Genomic DNA, 18,597 nt, shown 5'->3' with positions numbered 1-18,597 from the left:
AAAAAGAAAAGATACGAAAAGAATATATTTCAAAACTGATATTGTGTACTGAGATTGTCACTTGCGAAATATTAATTTACTTGTCAGGTTTAATAAGTCAAAAGTTCTTGGATTGAGGTTAACGTTATCCAAGATTGTATTGTATTAACCATCATATTATATCGTTTTGTTTTAACTATCATATATATATATATATATATATATATATATATATATATAATGGTTAATACAAAACAGATAGTACTTTAGTAAGTTCAGAAAGTTGACAGACTACTGGTGGTGATAGAATTTATTTTAATGGTGTCCTTCACTCAAAGATACTACAATTATTGTTGTACCATATGTAATAAAACGTACCAAGCCAAACATAACAGGAATAGACAGTAGGATAAAAGCACACATAAATAATAAGACATCACATCAGAATAAAGGAATCAAATTGCACACTTCATACTTATTACCGCATCATATATATATATATATATATATATATATATATATATATATACACAGAGAGTTGATTAATTCGTGTGTCAATTTCATTTGTTCACTGTGCAAAAGTGGTATGAGGTAAAGCCGTGCAATTTGGTGTAACTTTAGACGAAGGACATAAGTTTTGTTTCGCAATAGAAGCATGTCACTTGTACTAAAGATTGATGAGATATAGGGTCAAAGGTCAAATTTCGATTTTTTTTTTTTTTTCCTTATGGGATTGTAATGTTAAATTCTGATAGAGCCTGAAAAATCGTAAATCGAAGTGATAACAGAGAAAAAGCTATATGGTATGATTCTATGTCGCAAGCCGACCAAATATGCGTCAATCAAGTGACAAAGTCAGAGGTCACGGTCAGATCAAGGTCACAGGTCGTCTTGAGAACCCATTTGACATCATGAGGTACGGACATTGCGTTGTTTTCAGTGTATTCAAATGGGTTCTCAAAATGACCTGTGACCTTGATCTGACCGTGACCTCTGACCTTGACACTTGATTGATTTGGTCGGCTTGCGACATAGAATCATACCATATAGCTTTTTCTCTGTTATCACTTCGATTTACGATTTTTCAGGCTCTATCAGAATTTACTATTACAATCCCATAAGGAAAAAAATCGAAATTTGACCTTTGACCCTATATCTCATCAATCTTTAGTACAAGTGACATGCTTCTATAGCGAAACAAAACTTATGTCCTACGTCTAAAGTTACACCAAATTGCACAGCTTTACCTCATACCATTTTTGCACAGTGAACAAATGAAATTGACACACGAATTAATCAACCCTGTATATATGTATATATATAAATATACACAAAATTGTGAATTTAGAACCACATTTGAAAAAGAAGAAAAATCACTGTCCATGTTTCTTTCAAATGGTCCTTCCTTTTGATAAAAGTTAAATTACCAAAAGGAGTCTCTTATTAGTGAGTCTCCTTTGGCTGTTACCTTGCCTTACCAGGTAGCTTTGTTACCCTGTGGCTGTTACCGTTGCTTTCGCTGCTTCTGCAATACATTTTTTTTCTATTTCGTATCGTTTTCATCCATGGTTAGAGTCCCGTCATCTTTAAATCATCCTATACATTCTCAAACTTGTATGTGGAGATACTTTCTACTTCATCACCTATTTCAGCATTGTATTATTATCCATCCGCATTACATGGTCCAGCTCAAAATTTAACTTGATTTTGAAAATATTACAGTATCTTTCCCTCCCCCAAATATCTTTTTATTATTATTTTATTTTCCACTTTCCCTCCTCGTACTGTTTCATATATGCTGCTAAATACTTACCTCGCATCTTCGTAATTATTATCGTCGCGTTACTTTAATAAGCGGATTTCACATGTGTGTCTTTAGTTGTTTGCGATTTTTCTTTTAAGCCGAACTGCTAAATTGTGGTAAAGAGGGAGTATAGCCTATCGAAGAAAAGTTGTTAAGCAAATTTGATTAATTATGACTTTAATTAAGAGTCAAATAAGTTTTGGTAACATTTTCTTTGTCGATTGCTTCGTCAGTTTGACCAAATGGAATTTTGTCTAACTAGATACGAAAACCTTTTCAGTGCTTGTGTGGATGACAAGAGTAGCTGAACCCATACGTTTGGGAGATGTAATGTCACTTGAGTACCTGCTAACTAACTTGTTATTTTAATCAGGTTCTTCCTTTTGCCTCTTATTTGCGATTTGAATAGTTTTTTTTTTTTTTCATTCGGAATCAGTGTACCCTGCTTTATGTAACGAAAACCGTACCGAGAAGTCTTATGTGTTCTGAAAACGAAACTACAGAAAATTCACTTTAGAACAATTGTATTTATCTAATTAGAAAACAATCGAAATATTACAAAGCTAAAAAAAGAAAAAGTAATAGCTAAGGCGTTAGTATCTCATTCCGTCAGTAAATATTTTGTGCCTATTAGGGAGTAGAAATCTAAATCAGTGGTGGTTTGAACCCGTATCTGGACGATATTAAGAAACTGACTATCAATTACGGTATCGCACGAGAGTTAGTTTCCCTAAAACTACTACTGCAATAAACTGGATCGAACTTGCTCAAAAATATTAAAAGTTTGATTGTGACTCCAACTCTATTCGAGCTATTTTATTTTATCTTGAGTTCCACTTCTAATAAATGCAAGCACTCGTTATATTACAGCAGGATTAGTTTATGATCAGTAAATTAACATTTTCAGACAACAATAAAGTGATTTACTAATGTTAATGCTTTTTTCTTCAGACTTCCCTAACATACAACCATGGAAGAAACGTCAGGTAAGGAAACATAACATTATGTCTCTTAACGAATGTATTATTAAACCTACGTATAATTCAATATAAGTTGAAAAGCATGTGAAGAGTAAATTTCTATATAATTGTGTACAGTTTCACATTTAAATAAAATCCAGAGATTCAGGTGGTTATATTTTTCCCACTTTTTCTACTTTTTAGTAGAAAAAGTTATGCGTTAAAAAATAAATCGTACATTTCAATCAAAAATAAAGATATGCAAGTAGTATTTTAATGCAGTTTACGCTGTAGTTTTACTGAAACATCGTGGGGCAGTCCCACCTGCTGAAAGGATTTTAACAACGGCTAGGATTTATAAGTGCGCAATTGTTTCGTTAAGTGTGGAAACTAGCTCTACGTAAGTACAAGAGATGCCAAATGTTCCTTTCAGTTGGGAAAGGGAATTTTCTAGCACCTTTTAATTCATTTTTTTGGGCCTTCTATTTCCTTAATATGTCCCCAATTCCCTTTTATCTTTTTATACTAGTACTTAATAATATTTAATAAGATTTTTTTTTTTTTTCAAAATTTTTTGGTCATTATGGATTGAATGTGCGAGAATTTTGATAAGACAACCTGTTTGTGGTTTGTGTGGTTCCAGACGATGCAGATCCTATTTTCAAAGCGCACCAATTTTTTCATCTATGTGATGGCTGCGATCAAAAACTTGGAACAACGTTTAGAAAAAGAACGATGTAATATTAACTTCTGTGAGGCAACAATTAAATTCTTTTGCCGAAGAAATGCAGAAGAATCCGAACGTTGTCGAGTTGGCAACATCTAAAAAAGTTGCAATTCTGGGTGAACAGGAAGCTTGCTCCATTGGCCTCTGTGGATATGGAAAGAAGCTTTAGCATTTACAAAGAAAGTTTTATAGCCAAATAGAAACGTGCTTACATTTATTTTTTGATACTTACGTATGTAAAAAGAGGGAGGCTATGTAGTTGATATTAAGTTGTATCAAATTACAGATGAAACGAAACAACATCTTTATTGCCCATTTCTCGGCTTGTTTTAGCATCTTTTCTCCTGTGAAAACCTCTACTAAAAATCCTACGCTGGTTCTAGCTCAGTGGCCAGTAATAAAAAAATATTTCACCTCAGGAATTCACAAAGTAGATCAAAAGTTAGGACAACACGGTTGATGTAAATGGATGCTGCAATGTGTAAAGGATTTTTCTTTGAGAACTGGGTGGTTGAATTTTCTAGTTTGTGCGTCATTACCATTTGATAAGTTCTTAAAGCTGTTTCAGAAAAAAAAAGGTCACTAATCTATGTACGTCATAAAGAACTTGCACCTTTATCAAGACTGTTAGGTCGCTTCGTAAACATGTGTGAGTTTAGTTCAAAGTCTGTTGGAGGACTTATTCAGACAGAATTTCCTAGTTCATATCAGGAGTCACAAAATACTGAACTGGAAGTATGATCAAATACAAAGAAAGTTCTAGGAAAAAAAGAACATTTTTTTTTTCCATAATGGAGTGAGAATATTTTCTCAGAAGGCAACAGAACATGTCTTTTTAAAGCTACCATCGACCAATCGTGTTCAAAAAATTACTTTGTTACTTTGTTATCGCTATTTACATGAAACAGTGTCTTCTGCAGCCATTACATCACTGAGATAAGTAAAAGATACTCCAAAATGAGCGAATCCTTGATTTTTCCCCGAAGGTTTAAAGAAACACGCAGAATCTTCATATGAGAAGGCAGCACACGGAGTTCCTTATGCATCTCTAGAAAGAAAAGTACGGTACCCAAAATGAATAATCTTTGAGCAAAAATAGCCGTTAATAAAAATTATATAAATTACGGAATCATCTCAGTTATTAAAAATAAGTTCAAGTTTGTATGTATATGTAGAAAGAATGCATGCTAGTGATTTTTTTTTAATACCATAAATTTCTACCTTTGCTTCTTTTTAATCATTAAAAGTCCTGAAAGCACTTATCCAGCACGGACGGAATTGAATTATTCAGGAAGTAATTCGTTTCTGATTTTAGTAATTTATCTATGTACTTCTTTAAGTTTTAATATTGTTTACTTTCTAATTAACTCTCCAGTAGGTTTAAGAGACCCAAAGGTTTATTCATCCCCGCAGAAATAGAAGCTTGTAGTGAACCCTATCCTGTGCTAAACCAATGAAAGTAAAGTTCAGTCGTTCTTTTTTCGAGAGAAGTCATGAAGGGCAAACGGCTATGTGTAAATGTAAATGCTCGACATTTTCGTGACTTGGGCAGTCATGAAGGTATGTGATATCAAAACTCGGCCTTTAGTTTCTCAGATTGCCTCAGGTACTCATTCTAAGTAGGCTGGAGGGACATGGTGGTTTGATGGTACAGAGCTTCCTCTGGTGTAAGGATCCCTGAATCAATCCAGAAGTGGGCTAGTAGTGAAACTATATCGTATCCGTGGTTTCCTCTGTAGTTCTCCCGTTTTCCTCCTACATTCTCATTCCACCAATTCTTTCATAGTCATTTATTTTCATTAATCTTTGAACCTAAATGGGAATACTACAGGAAGCAAAACTAGACATTTTTATGTCATTTAAAGTGGCTGGGTGAACCTGAGAGCCTATTGCAACGATGATAGAACAATAAAAATTCCCCATTCTCCACCAGGGATCAAACCTGAGCCGCTCAGTTGGCAAGTAGACGCCTTACCGAATATGTCACTATGTGCCAAACCAATACAAGATCATTACTACTCATTTCTCAGAAATCTAACTTACAAATTTCCCCATCTTCATCTCCAACTACACACAGCTTTCTTCCAGAGGCTTCTCCAACTAACACACTTTAAATCCCACGCACATTTCCCATTCTAGTCAAGTGTTCTGCCCATGTCAGTCTTGATTTAGTTATTTCCCATATATTCAGTGATGAATATCTATTGTGGAGTTCATATTACATAAGTTTTCCAATTCCAATTTATTCTTTTGGATTTTTGTTATTTGTTGTCATGAAAACTTTACTTTCGAAACCAAAACCATTAACTTGAGTTCTCCGTTGTTTCGATATTATTTGCAAAGATGAAAGGTTTTGTATTAACATTTGTACATAAAAATTTAGCTCCATCGAATAATTATTTATGTGTTCATTCTTATTTAGTGTAACGTCCCTTATTCTTCCCTGGAGTTGAATTCAGTGGTGTCAGAACTGAGACAGTTTCCTCTCTTAACTGTTAAAGGAGTAGAACAGAGTAGGTGTTTTGAGTGTGTAAAATGAAATACATGTTTGCAATCAGAATTCACGTTAGAGAGGACGAAGTAAAATTTTGTTCAAAACTTCGTAAATTAAAATACGAGTAATTTGGTCTGACTCTTGTACTGACCTTGTATTTGTAAGATTTACTTTCTGTATGGGTACAAGGTTAGTACTATTTTTATTTACAAATATGTATTCTATAGCATCCATTAGCAAATATGCGTTTTAGGACACCTAAATATAATGATAGTATTAGAGTAAATAGTTAAAAAAGTATACTTACTTGCTTTGATCTACTATGTTATGTTTGTTTTTAAACATTTGTTATGCTGTGCTAACTTGTGTTTAAATATCCACTGCTTGGAGGTAGGGGTGTTCGATAAGGCTGAGGACCTATCGAACTTCGAGAGTGAAAATTTATTGAGTTGTCATCGGTTACTCGAAACCGTTCGAGTATTTGAAATTATCGAAGTTGCGGGTATTATCGAAATTTCGAATATTATTGGAAGTTAGAGTATTATCGAAGTTTCGGGTATTATCGAAAGTTCGAATATTATCGAAGTTTCGGGTATTATCAGAAGTTCGAGTATTATCGAATGTTCGAATATTATCGAAGTTTCGGGTATTGAAAGGTCGGGTATTTGATTATTGCAGAAATTTCGGGAACACTCGAAACTTCGAATAAGTATTTATTAACAGAATTTCTGATATTCTCGAAACTTAGGTTGTTATCGAAATTTTGAGCATTATCCAAACTTTCAGTATTATTGACATTTTGGTTATTGCCGAACCATTACGAAAATTCATTCGTCGAGTATTCAACAGTTTTCGAATGTCACCAAAATTTGTCAACCATGATTTGTTTTTTTGAAGTGGTTTTACGCCCGCCTCTGATGCGTGAGGCTATGGAGGCCAAGAAAAATATACATGCTTAACTGACATTCGAGTGAAAGACCCCCTAGGTTCAGAGTGTGCTAGTAAGGTCGGTATGAAATCTTAAGTGCCGGTAATAATGTGGAAATTAATAATATGTCAGGTATGGAGGAAAAAAGTGTTCATTAATGCTTGATATTTTACCTGTAATTTGAAAGGTTTAGAATTTATCAATATTGCCCCATAGGAGAGAGGGTGAATGCTGTATGTAAATATGGCTTTCCAAAAAATAGGATGGTTCAGATTTAAACTTTATAGCCGTCGAACCGTCCATTCTGACTTATTTTGTGTGTCCTTTTTAGCCCGCCCTATAAGAAAGGACAGGCTAATGTAACGGCTCACGCCGTGTGTGTGTGTCTGTATCATGCGAAAGGCACCAGTTAGAGCGATGCGCTTTTCCACACACTCTAAGTTAGTGCCACAGGCAACAGAACCGGGACGGCAAAAGATGTCAGTCGTACCATTTCATTTTAAGATGGTAGCCAAAAGGAAATTGAGTTAACGGGAAGGTGAAGTATAATCGCGATAATAGTCTAAACTCGTGAACCGAATCAAGTGATTCTTTGCATGAATTCTGACGTTAGTCACGTACAGGTCATGGGCCTATAATTTCATGGGGCGCGTGTCAAAAGGAATGTTCGCAAACGGCAAAAATGTGGATTCTTCTGCGACTTTCTCATCGGAAGAATGGGTCCGATTACTGCGGCACGTGGTCTTAGGCATTTCAAGATGTTGGCAAAACAGGAAATTTTGGGCATAGAAAGGCGCACTAAAAATAGAAGGGCAATCTCTAGTCCCGATTTCTAATCGTTACGTATTACTGCAGCACATGATCGTAGACATTTCAAAATGGGAGGAAAGAAGAAAAGGCAGGAACAAGGTGGTGGCAAAAAAGAAAATGCGAACACTAGCGGAAGGATGGGCCTACCTTGTTTTTCACTCACATGCAGCAAGTATTTGGTGCAAAGAGATCTTTGGTAATCTATGAAATTTACCATCCCAGTATTCACCTTTTTTGATTCTGGTTAGAATTTAATTGGTTGTGTAACTTTAAACTATTCCAAAACTTATTAATAATTTGGTGTAATATCTTCCTACTTCACATAGCCTACATAGACCATGAGTCCACAAAGAAGAAAGGAAAAGAGTAAAATATACTACTGAAACGTATTAAGCGTCAGGTACGAAAATGACAGTAAAAGATTATAGTCGTGGTAGTAATAAAGTAGCAATAATATTAACAGCGAGAAAACAGTAATATTAACAATAGTAGTAACATCACAAATACGCTCAAAGTAGGAACAAATGTTCGGATTCAAGGGAGTTCCCTGTGTCGTAATGCAACCAAAACCAATAGGTATGTGACGAAAGCAAAGGGGAACATTTTAAAGTAAGGTCCATCAAAATCGGACAATCTGTTCGAAAGTTATCGTTAGACGTCACATACAGACAGACAGTGCGATCTATAATAAGGAGATTCGCACCGAAGATTCTCAAGATTTATTTCACTGATACTCGAAGGGTTTCGAGTGCCGGATAATAAATTTTCAAAACCGAAGTTCTATAAGTCTTCTGCCTTATGGAACTTCCTTCAGCCTCACCTATATCAGAAGTTGTCTCTATCCAGAGCTTTAATTTAAACCCTCGAAACCAGATGCAAAATTCTCCTCTTTCTGCTTGTCTTCCTGTTGGCGTAATCGGTAAAGTGACGGTTTGTAGACTAGTGGTGTCTTGGATTCCAATCCTATTCGGATAATGCGTGTTTTCTCTTCCCCTCTCTCTTCCTTTCCTGATAGATTATTTAAGCCTTGTACATAAACATTGGTCTTAAAGACCTGTGGAAAGAAACTTTTCTTTCACTTCATTTCAAGAGAGGCAACTTCTAAAATGAACAACTTGCATAAAGGCCTATGTAATACATATTTTGTACACTATGATAACCTCGATTGCATTGTTTCTTCCAAACACACAGATAATCCCGAACTTTTTAAGATATTTGAACGAGTAGATAAATTGCGATCATACTGATATCTTTCAGTATTTGCTGCTTTCAAACAATCCGAGATTCACGAACAGTTCGAGTGTCCTACACTCATCTAATGTTTCTAACATTTCGAATGTCTCGAATACTTCGAATGCCTCGAATATTTCGAGTCACGAAAGTTCGATAAATTAAAATTCTTGATCGACGAAACGGTTTTGAAATTTTATCAAATTGTTGTTGATTACTCGATTATCGGAATAGCCCTACTTGGAGGTTCAGTATGTGGGACATACTATCGTTGGTCCCAGAAAATAATAAAAATGATTTAACGTTCTGACTGAGTTTAATAGGTTTCTGTTTGTTTGTTTGTTTATTTGCCGATGGTAAAGTTGAATACTGCAGGTATTATTTTGACGCTACATTTATGACGATAAGGTCCATACATTTATCATTATTCATGGTGAATTTCGGCGGCATTAAGGCATTGGGAAATTAGATTTTGCAGATTGGACTCCGCAAGTATGAGGATAGTTTATTCTTGCAGTCGTCGTTATTCACTACTAGGACTAGGATAGAGCAATAGACTGTTGGCCATTATAATAGATAACTAGCCAGTGAATCAGTTGAAGTAGTTTGTGTGTGCATGATCCGACTTTGATATATATAGGGTGTTTTAAAACAACACCGACAACGTTTGAGAGGTAATTCCTGATAGCAAGATAAGACGAAAAGTATAGACCAACCTGGGTACACAAATGCTTCCTTTCTAAGTTATAGGCTGCCGAAAACATGAAAAAAATGGAAGTTTAAAGGTCCATAGCTCCAAAACTATGGGACCTATTGTATTCCGGTCAATATTTCACTTAGGAACTAATATGTGCGCTATCCAAATATACATGTTTCAGAATCCTAAGGTATTCACGAAACCATTTTTATAGAGGCAGTTTGACCATGGGCATATAATTTAAAGTACTCACCAATTACCTCTATAAAAATTGTTACGGAAGTACCGCAGGATTCTGAAACATGGATATTTGGTTATGGTGCATACTAGTTCTAAATAAAGCCTTGACCCGACTACGGTAGGTTCCATAGTTTTGGAACTATGGACCTTTAAACTTCAAATTTTTTTCGTGTTTTCTGCAGCCTATAACTCCGAAAGGAAGCATTTTTGCACCTTGTTGGTCTATACTTTTCCTCCTATATGCTCTAGCTTCAATACTGAGAAGAGACGTAAATTTTGAAGTATATGTATATAGGATGGCGCAGAAGTCAGTTTACCCACCCAAAAATTCAAGTTCAAGTGCAGCAGTCATGTGACATTTTCTGCACACTTCGACAATGTATTTTCAGTTGAGTTTCTCATTTCTTGTCTATTTACGAAAACTTCTCACAAATGCTTCCGTGACCTCTGTCACTTTTCTTTCGTACTAACAGTTATTGTCTATTCAGACAGTGGTCTATCTGCAGTAGTTCCCATTGTTTCTAATTTCATATTCAGTTTACACAGCTGTTGTTCAGCAAACAAAGGTGCATCAGGAAACTAAGTGCGAAAATATTTCTTTGCGCTCTTCGGTGTATCTTTATCACGTTTCTGTCTCAATTAAAACAATATTATACTTTGTTCTGTTGTGTACTTATGTATCATTGCAGTTCTCCAAACTTCACAGAACGGAACACTTGCTTAAACACAACAAACCCACTACATCCCACGAAACATGAGTCTCAACTATTGGTACAAGAATAACTCTGTTTGCCAAGGACACAAAATATGACCAACTCTTTCTCTCAAACATTATAATAGCACGAAGTATAATTATAATATAAATGTAATTTTTTGGGTGGGGGCACAGTGGTTCAGTGGGAGGGTGCTTATTTCATTTGCGACGAGTCTCTGTTTTGATTACCGGTCTATCGAGTTTGTGGAGAAAAATATTGTGTTCGTGGGTTTTCTTGAGATTATTCCTTTTCCTTCTACAGTCTTATATCACCATTTATTTAATAATTATCCGTGTTCTTTAGCCTATAGGGTATAACCGTTGAACTTAAGTATTCTGCCCATTGGCAGGTCCTGGAATTAATGAAGTTTATTATTATTATTATTATTATATCTGGAAATGTTTCGTCTACGTTTCTCAAACTTCAGTTTTCTCTTTTAACTTCCAATATTTTCTCCTATTTTTCAAATCAACGATCAGTTGTGCTATTCTTCTTCCTATCTCTCCTTCCATCTTTCCTGTGAAGAAGAAATTTCTTCACAAGATATATCGAATTCTATTAGCTTTCCTACATAGGATGTTAGCTAAAAGCGGCAGTGCGTGTAAGGCAAACATTGCGTTCACATTGAAAAATTCGACGATTGAGGAACAGCGAGTTATCAGATTGCTGACTGGGGAAGGGGTTAAACTGGCCGATATTCATCGCCGGATGGTGGTCATATACGGGGGAGACTGTGTGTCCAACAGTCAATGAGAAAGTGAAGTGCTCGTTTTCGTGAAAGCCGGGAAGAGAGTTTGAGTGATGACCTGAGACAGGCCAGGCAAACACGGTAATTACGACCGAACTCATCGACAAGGTGAACGACCTAATGAGAAGTAATCGGCGTCTCACAATGGAATGTTGGCAGTGATTGTGAAGGCCAGCGTTTGAAACATGTAGACAGTTGTGCACAAGTTGGGTTACCGAAAGGTTTGCGCTCCTTGGGTTTCGAAGATGCTTAGCGAACTGCAAAAGGAACTACGTACGAAGATGCGTTGCGAACCGCAGTACGAACTACTACTGCAACACCTGTTCCGGTATCATGAAGAACCCGCATTCCTGGAGCGGATCGTCGCCGATGACGAGAGCTGGTGCTATAACTTCGAACCAGAGACAAAGCAATACAACATGCAGTGTAAGCATACGTGATTACTTCCCCTAAAAAAAATTTAAAAAAATAAAAAAATCAAAGCTATGCCCTCAGCAGGCAAGGTGATGTTCACCATGTTTCTCGAGGTCCGATACTCATCGAATTCCTCGAGCACGGAAAAACACATTAACAGTGACGTGTGCTGTGAGACACTCCGTAGCCTACGGAAGTCCATCAAGAGCAAACGGTCTGGGCTACTCACGGAGGGAGTGATTCTGCTCCACGATAACGTTCTCCCATGTCACACAAAGTGCACTGGACAAGTTCAAGTGGAAGCAGCGTGAGCATCCACCCTGCAGCCCGGACATGTCACCCTGCGAGTTCGATCTGGTTGGTCCGCTAAAATAAATCATCTCAAAGGAAAGCGTTTCAACTCGAACGACGAACTGAAGAACACAATGGAGGGCTGGCTGCTGTCACAGTCACAGTCACAGGAATTCTGGGAATAGAGAATCCTTCGGCTCGTGAAATAGTGGGATAGTTGTGCTCAGGCCTCTGGTGATTACTTTTGAATGAAGACTTCGATTATACCCACAATCTCGTTTCGTACCTTTTCATTTGAACACCTCGTGCATACAAAAAAGAAAAAATCTGTAACTATGGTTCAGGACTAGTTAATCCATATCCTCCTGGCTGTTCTAGTGACTAGCGCATGTACCTTTGATGCATGTAGTACCTGGGATCGATTTCCGATGGGAGAATATTAAAAAAAAAAAAAAATTCGGATTCTCCTCAATCTGTAGGTCCACGTTTCATATAGCATCGGTGCTGAAAAGGAACGGTAAAATTCAGTAAAGAAATGAACAGTTAATCCGCGAAGGAAATAAATTGTGCATTGGTCATATGAAGACCAAAATGTTCCCAAATTGATCTTTGCAATAAATTTATATATAACAATTTCAAAGGGGGGGGGGATAGGCGGGTAAGTGGCGGAGTTTGCTTCTGATACAAAGGGTCTCTAGTTTGATTTTAGGGCATGCACATTTGTGACGAATAACTTTGTGTATGTTTATTCGAAGTTGTACTGTTTCTTTCCTATATATTTCATTATCATTCATCTCCGGTAGTCTACAGGCCACGGCTACAGTACGTCAAAGTGAAGATTTCATTTAATTTCAACAATTTGGAGTATTAAAATATGGCAGCAGCACATACTTTCCGGTGAAAGCAATGGAGTACTTAAATAAAAGTTTCAGACAATTAATAAATAATTGTTTATTATAAGTCTATATATATGTTTATTATTATGCTATTTGTAAATGGTAACGGAGAATATCTCAATATGTGCCAGCAGGGGCGCCCGAAAAAAATTTTCTTGGGGGGGGGATCTCCATGATTGCTATATTATGTATACATTTTCGTGAACCAGGGGTGCCGGACCCTCTTTTTCCCCCTTCGGGCGCCCATGTATGCTAGTATCTTATGTGTATTGTTTATGAAGCTATGTATCTTAATATTTTCGTGTAAGTTATCTGTTGTGTGTGATATTGTAGTGCAATAATGCCCTTGTGGCTGTATTTAGTATTAAAACATTCCAGTAAATTATTGACAGTTTTCAAAAGAATAATTAACCACCAGCTGTTAAGTTGGAGAAGAACCACTGTGCAATATATATATATATCTTTGTATAATGAGTAGAGTCCGGTTTTTATGTAATATCAACCCCCTAAATATGTACATAAATATGTAACAAAAATCGCTTAAAAATGTAAGAAATATGTAATATTATATAAGAATATGTAATATTACATGTGTTACATATTTATGAAAACGTAATATTAACACGCGTATGAGTATACAATATTTAAACAAATTATGAAAATAAAAAGGAATATCTACTACACTTTATCCTGCTTAATGCAAGTCCCCCAATGAAGTGAAATGCTTGAACAGCTGAGACAGCCGTACGTAAATGAAGGAAGATGTGAATCGGCTAGAGAGAAACAGGAAAGCCCCGAGAAAAGCAATGCATACGGTATTTGTACGTCAGAAATCTCATGTGGTGTAGTGGGGTCCCGTTTCAAATCTAGAACCTTTTACACTAAATGCGCATCCGTCACCACGGCCCAATCTTGAAATGAATTATACGCAATATACAAATTTAAATACTAAAAGCAACTTAAGACGAAATGTATTGTTTTATATATATTTCATGCAGGGAAAAGCCGTCCTATATTTTTTAAACAAAACCAGCTGAACTAAGATTGAAGAATATTTCACCCTCGGGTGCTTGAGATCTTCGCAGAAATTTCTGTGGAGCACGCAATTTTTAGTCGCTTTCCCCCTCTGTGCGTGATGCCTCCGGAGGAAATGATCTGAAATTAATACTGCTATAGGATAATTAGAGATTGGCTTACAGTGCTTAGTCTTAGCGAAGTAAGCACGAGAAACCAGAAATATCACAAAAAACAGGGCTTTTGCTCCGCTGTTTCCCCGTGAAAATACACGGTTTACACACAATACAGGTTGGATCTAACAGGGCTATTTAGAGAACGTCTTATAGAGCGTTTGGTGTGCAGTGTTGTCTGCGGACAAGGAGGCAAAACCGTGTTTTTCATTAAAAGATGGAGTATTTTAAATTTCTCTCGCCCCCTCAGAAGACGCTTCTTCAATGAGACCGTATCGTGCCCCTTTCTCCCATTCCCTAGGCTCTAGGCCAAGTAGGACTGACAGGCATTTGAATTAGTCCATTACTTGGTTGCCTAGTAATTAGCCATCATATTGGCTGCCATATTGGATTCAGACAAATGTTCTCTCATGTTACCATGTAAAATATGTCTTGTCGTGATGAAAGCTACCAGAAAAAGTAGGTTTCGTTTAGTCCTGAGGAAGTACGCTACATCCTAGAGTAATGCGTGCATATAGGCATTTGTAACTTTGTATAGTTAATCGTTAGACAACAGTGTTGCCAGGTTGTAAGGTTTCTAAGTGGCAATAAACAATGCCATATTTAAATTCATCGGCCTCAGAAACCTATACTTTGACACCAAAATTATCTTTCTAAGTGCCTTGATTCACGATCTCTCTCTTTATATATATATATATATATATATATATATATATATATATATATATATATATAGAGAGAGAGAGAGAGAGAGAGAGAGAGATTTGCGTAGGGCGGCGGCCATATTGGAAAATGACGGCTACCAGGAAAACACCTCAAATTTGAAATATATTCCCAAGACATTATAAAAAAAAAAAAAAAAACTTAGGGGACATTTTTTTTACGGACACCTATATATGGGGGCCAGGACTTTACATTGTCGGAATCCTGTAGGGGTACCCCTCTGCCCCCTTCCCTTCGCCACTACTGTATGCTATAATATTTGTCCGGAAGGGAAAAAAAATTCCCAAAATAACAGCGTTTTCTGATATATACTGTTCTTCCCGCGCACTCTAGAAGGCATCTTGATGAACTTCTAGAGGTAACGGGGAAAAGAGGATACTTCACACCACATCGTCCACTCTCTTAGTATGGAACCATTGAGGGAGACAAACTCTATAAAGCTAACAGTTTTTAGCAGCTGACAGGTAATCTCAGGAACTGGTTCGAGAACCTGTTTCATTCAGACATCCACCCCCTTCCCCCTCCATTTCACCAACCCCCGCCCTTTCCGCGGCCAAGCTTAGAGTGGGGCGTGACTTACCCTCGTCAAACTTTGACAAAGTGATTTGAACACTTATGTTAAAATACTATTTTTAATTGGCGTATCAGATATGGTTGCGATTAAAACTATTAGAGTCGTTTCTTCTCAAGGAATAAAACAAAAAAAGTTGATCTTTCTACCATAATTGGTTCCAAAGTTAGACATATTATAATTTGTATAAAAAGAAACTAATTTATTTATTTTTTAATAATTTATTTCTGCTAAACTAGTAGACAAATATACAATTTAAGTATTTCGACCCGTTAATAAACTTCTGTAGAATGCCGCAAAATTTTTCTTTCCCATTAGAGATACCTAGTTCCTTAGAAAATGAGAAAATTCGGTAGCCATATTCTTCCCATAAGGTCCAATATAAATTTTTTGTGCCGAGAAAAGGTAGATCATTCCGTTAAGACCATCGTTTACAAAGCGAGCAATCCTGGAATAATTCGTGCGTTCCAGCAATTTACTCGCAATAACATAGGATTTAGATGCAGCATCTTCACTTAACTTTCCAATCACTAAATTTGCTACATAACGTCCCAAAACGTCTGTTGTTTCGTCCACAGAAATCCAAATATATGAACTACCTATTTCTGCCCTAATGGTACCCCTATAACAAATTTCGAGATAACACTTTCGAAGAGTGGATTCGTCAGGAATTCGACGCCCGCAGTACTTCTCCAGAAAAGCACGGTATTTTGGCACTTGAACTTTGTTCCAAGGAATGTTTGCTGCTATCATTGCTTGGCACAAGTCTTTGAAAACTCACTCACTGAAGTATCTTGATGCATTTGTGTCAAGAGTACTTTTTTTTTTTTTTTTTTTTTTAGGTCACAAATTTTTATTTCTTGCATGGAGTGCACTTCGTACATGTTCTAACTGAGATTTCATTGAACATCCAATTTTTTTTATCACGCACTTGGCACAACAACACTTTACCGTCCGTAGTAAATGCATCATCGATAGTTTACCAAGACCGCAATTTCGCGGATAAAGTTGAGGTAACCGGAGCCATTTTTAACTTCGACGGTCAATACAGAACACGTGCTTTTTGCAACTGCAATACAAGAGTACTGTCCTCCTGTCATTCAGTTGAACAAGCGAAGTTCTTTGAAAGCTTAGGTTACCTGCTATGATATTGCCATTGTCGTCAGTTTCTTGGAACGAACTCTTGAAGTAAATTCCTGGAAGCACACTAGCACACAGTTTTAACTTAAATTGTAGGATTTGCTTTCATTTTTTTCCCCCGTCCGACCTCCGATAACAATCAAATAGACTTCATTTTAGGAATTTCCTGGCCAGTCGCCTGTCAGGCACGTGATCTGTCTTCCTCCAGAGTTGAGAATAAAGGGCGCTGCTAATGTACGCCGGAGGGAGGATTTTTACTTGTTTCTTATATTTCTTTTGTTATCGGCGAAATTTCTGCGAAACATGGTTTGACCGAAAAAAAAAGATAATTCTTTCGGTAAAGAAATGAAAAGATAGACATGACAAAATTGAATCTAGATGCAAGCCTTGCACAGTTGGAGAGTTTATTTATTTTTTTTTAATTAAAATTTCAGTAAACCCAAAATTTTGAGACAGTTTTATGTAAAAAAAAATATGTAGAAACCATAGAAATATGTAATATTGGTCAAAATATGTAAAAATTTGTAATATGAAACTTGAGTTGAAGCACCCTACAGGTGTGAATCACAAACATTTAAGGATTTGACGAACCTACATATGAAGGAAAAAATATATAATTACATACAAATGCGAACATTAATAATGAGACAAAGAGGATTCAAGGTTTGTTGATTTAGGTCAATGCATCGTAACCACTTTTAACTTAACCTAATGTCCTTCAGTTTGTTAGCTGGTGACATTAATCCGATGCCAAATAGTTAACATTAATTTTTCTTCATCTCTTTGTAACCATGTATTCTTCTATTCTGTAGGTATTTCCTAGTAAAGAGAAAGTGAAAGTTGTCTTCGTTGATTATGGTAATGTTGAAGTATGTGAAACTAGTGAGCTGAGGAAGAACGTGTACATGACTGAGTATCCAATCCAGTGTCATAGATGTAAAGTACATGGCCTTGTTCCTGTAAGTATTGTCAGTATTGTGCTTTTATTCGGTTGAGTAGTTTTTGTGTGTGAGAGTGAGTGAGTGAGTATGTGTGAGAGTGAGAGAGAGAAAGATGTATTTGTGTGGGGAACGGACAGAATGGCAGGAGGACAAAATGGCAGGGGACATAATGGTAGGAAATAATGGCAGGAGGACGAAATGGCAGGGGACAAAATGACAGGCGGACGAAATGGCAGGAAAACATAAAGGCAGAAAGTATAATTTGAATTCTCGGGTTTTAAACTATTTTGTTTCTTGCTTGATAAATGAAGATTTCAACATAAATTTTCGATTTATTCATTATGTTCCAAAATTCGAACTGCTAATAATATTTCAATTCTAATTGACAGTCATCTACAAACACCTTACTATTGCAAGCTTTCTATTCATACCAGTAATGTCTTAATTGAAAGAAATTAGTTTTAGTTGTTTTTTTTTATATATATATATTATTTAAGATCTTTTCGGGAATTACTAGAAGGAAGCAGCTTCTATCTTTATTTCTCACTGTGATCTGTATATGCTCAAGTGAAGACAAACAATTTCAAAAGTTATTGAAGTTATTTGCAAAACATTTTAAGTAATAAGCTTTTTTTTTTTTTTTTAAAAAAAAAAAAAGGAAAAATACATACATCCTCCATATTAACTTGCGAATAAACTAACCTCGGTATTGTACAAAGAATCAGATACTTTCTGTGGCAAAGAAAACGAATTAAAATTGGTCGATTCGACTCGTTCCGAAGTTTTTGACGAGAGGATATGTAGGGATGTGTACTCATTATTTTATGGTGACTGTCTCTAATATTTTTAAGTCTATAAAATATGCATAGGGACAAATTCAAGGGAAGCTCGGGACAAAAATCATCGGAGGAAGCAAATTGTAGAGTACACCCAAGAAACACCAGAACTTTCGGTAGACATAGGATCTCCCGTTTTCAAATAATAGGATATGATTAATTGTATATACAGTATGTCATATGATTAATTGTATATATGTCATATGCAATTTGATAAGGTAATAGTA

General features: G+C 36.2%; 1 protein-coding gene across 2 annotated transcripts in view; it reads left to right on the top strand.

The window, feature by feature from the left end:
- LOC145662937 (tudor domain-containing protein 1-like) overlaps nucleotides 1-18,597 on the top strand; it is a 125,397-nt gene that overhangs the window by 56,095 nt on the left and 50,705 nt on the right. For both annotated transcript variants that reach the window (XM_081728964.1, XM_081728965.1), the window contains one exon: nucleotides 17,406-17,552. In XM_081728964.1, the coding sequence (XP_081585090.1) occupies nucleotides 17,406-17,552 (147 nt within the window). The remainder of the gene's footprint in view (nucleotides 1-17,405; nucleotides 17,553-18,597) is intronic.

Source organism: Thermobia domestica, chromosome 10 (genome assembly GCF_964235325.1).
Source record: "Thermobia domestica chromosome 10, izTheDome1.hap1.1, whole genome shotgun sequence".
Classification (NCBI taxonomy): Eukaryota; Metazoa; Arthropoda; class Insecta; order Zygentoma; family Lepismatidae; genus Thermobia; species Thermobia domestica.
This window is presented reverse-complemented; position numbering and strand designations above follow the sequence as displayed.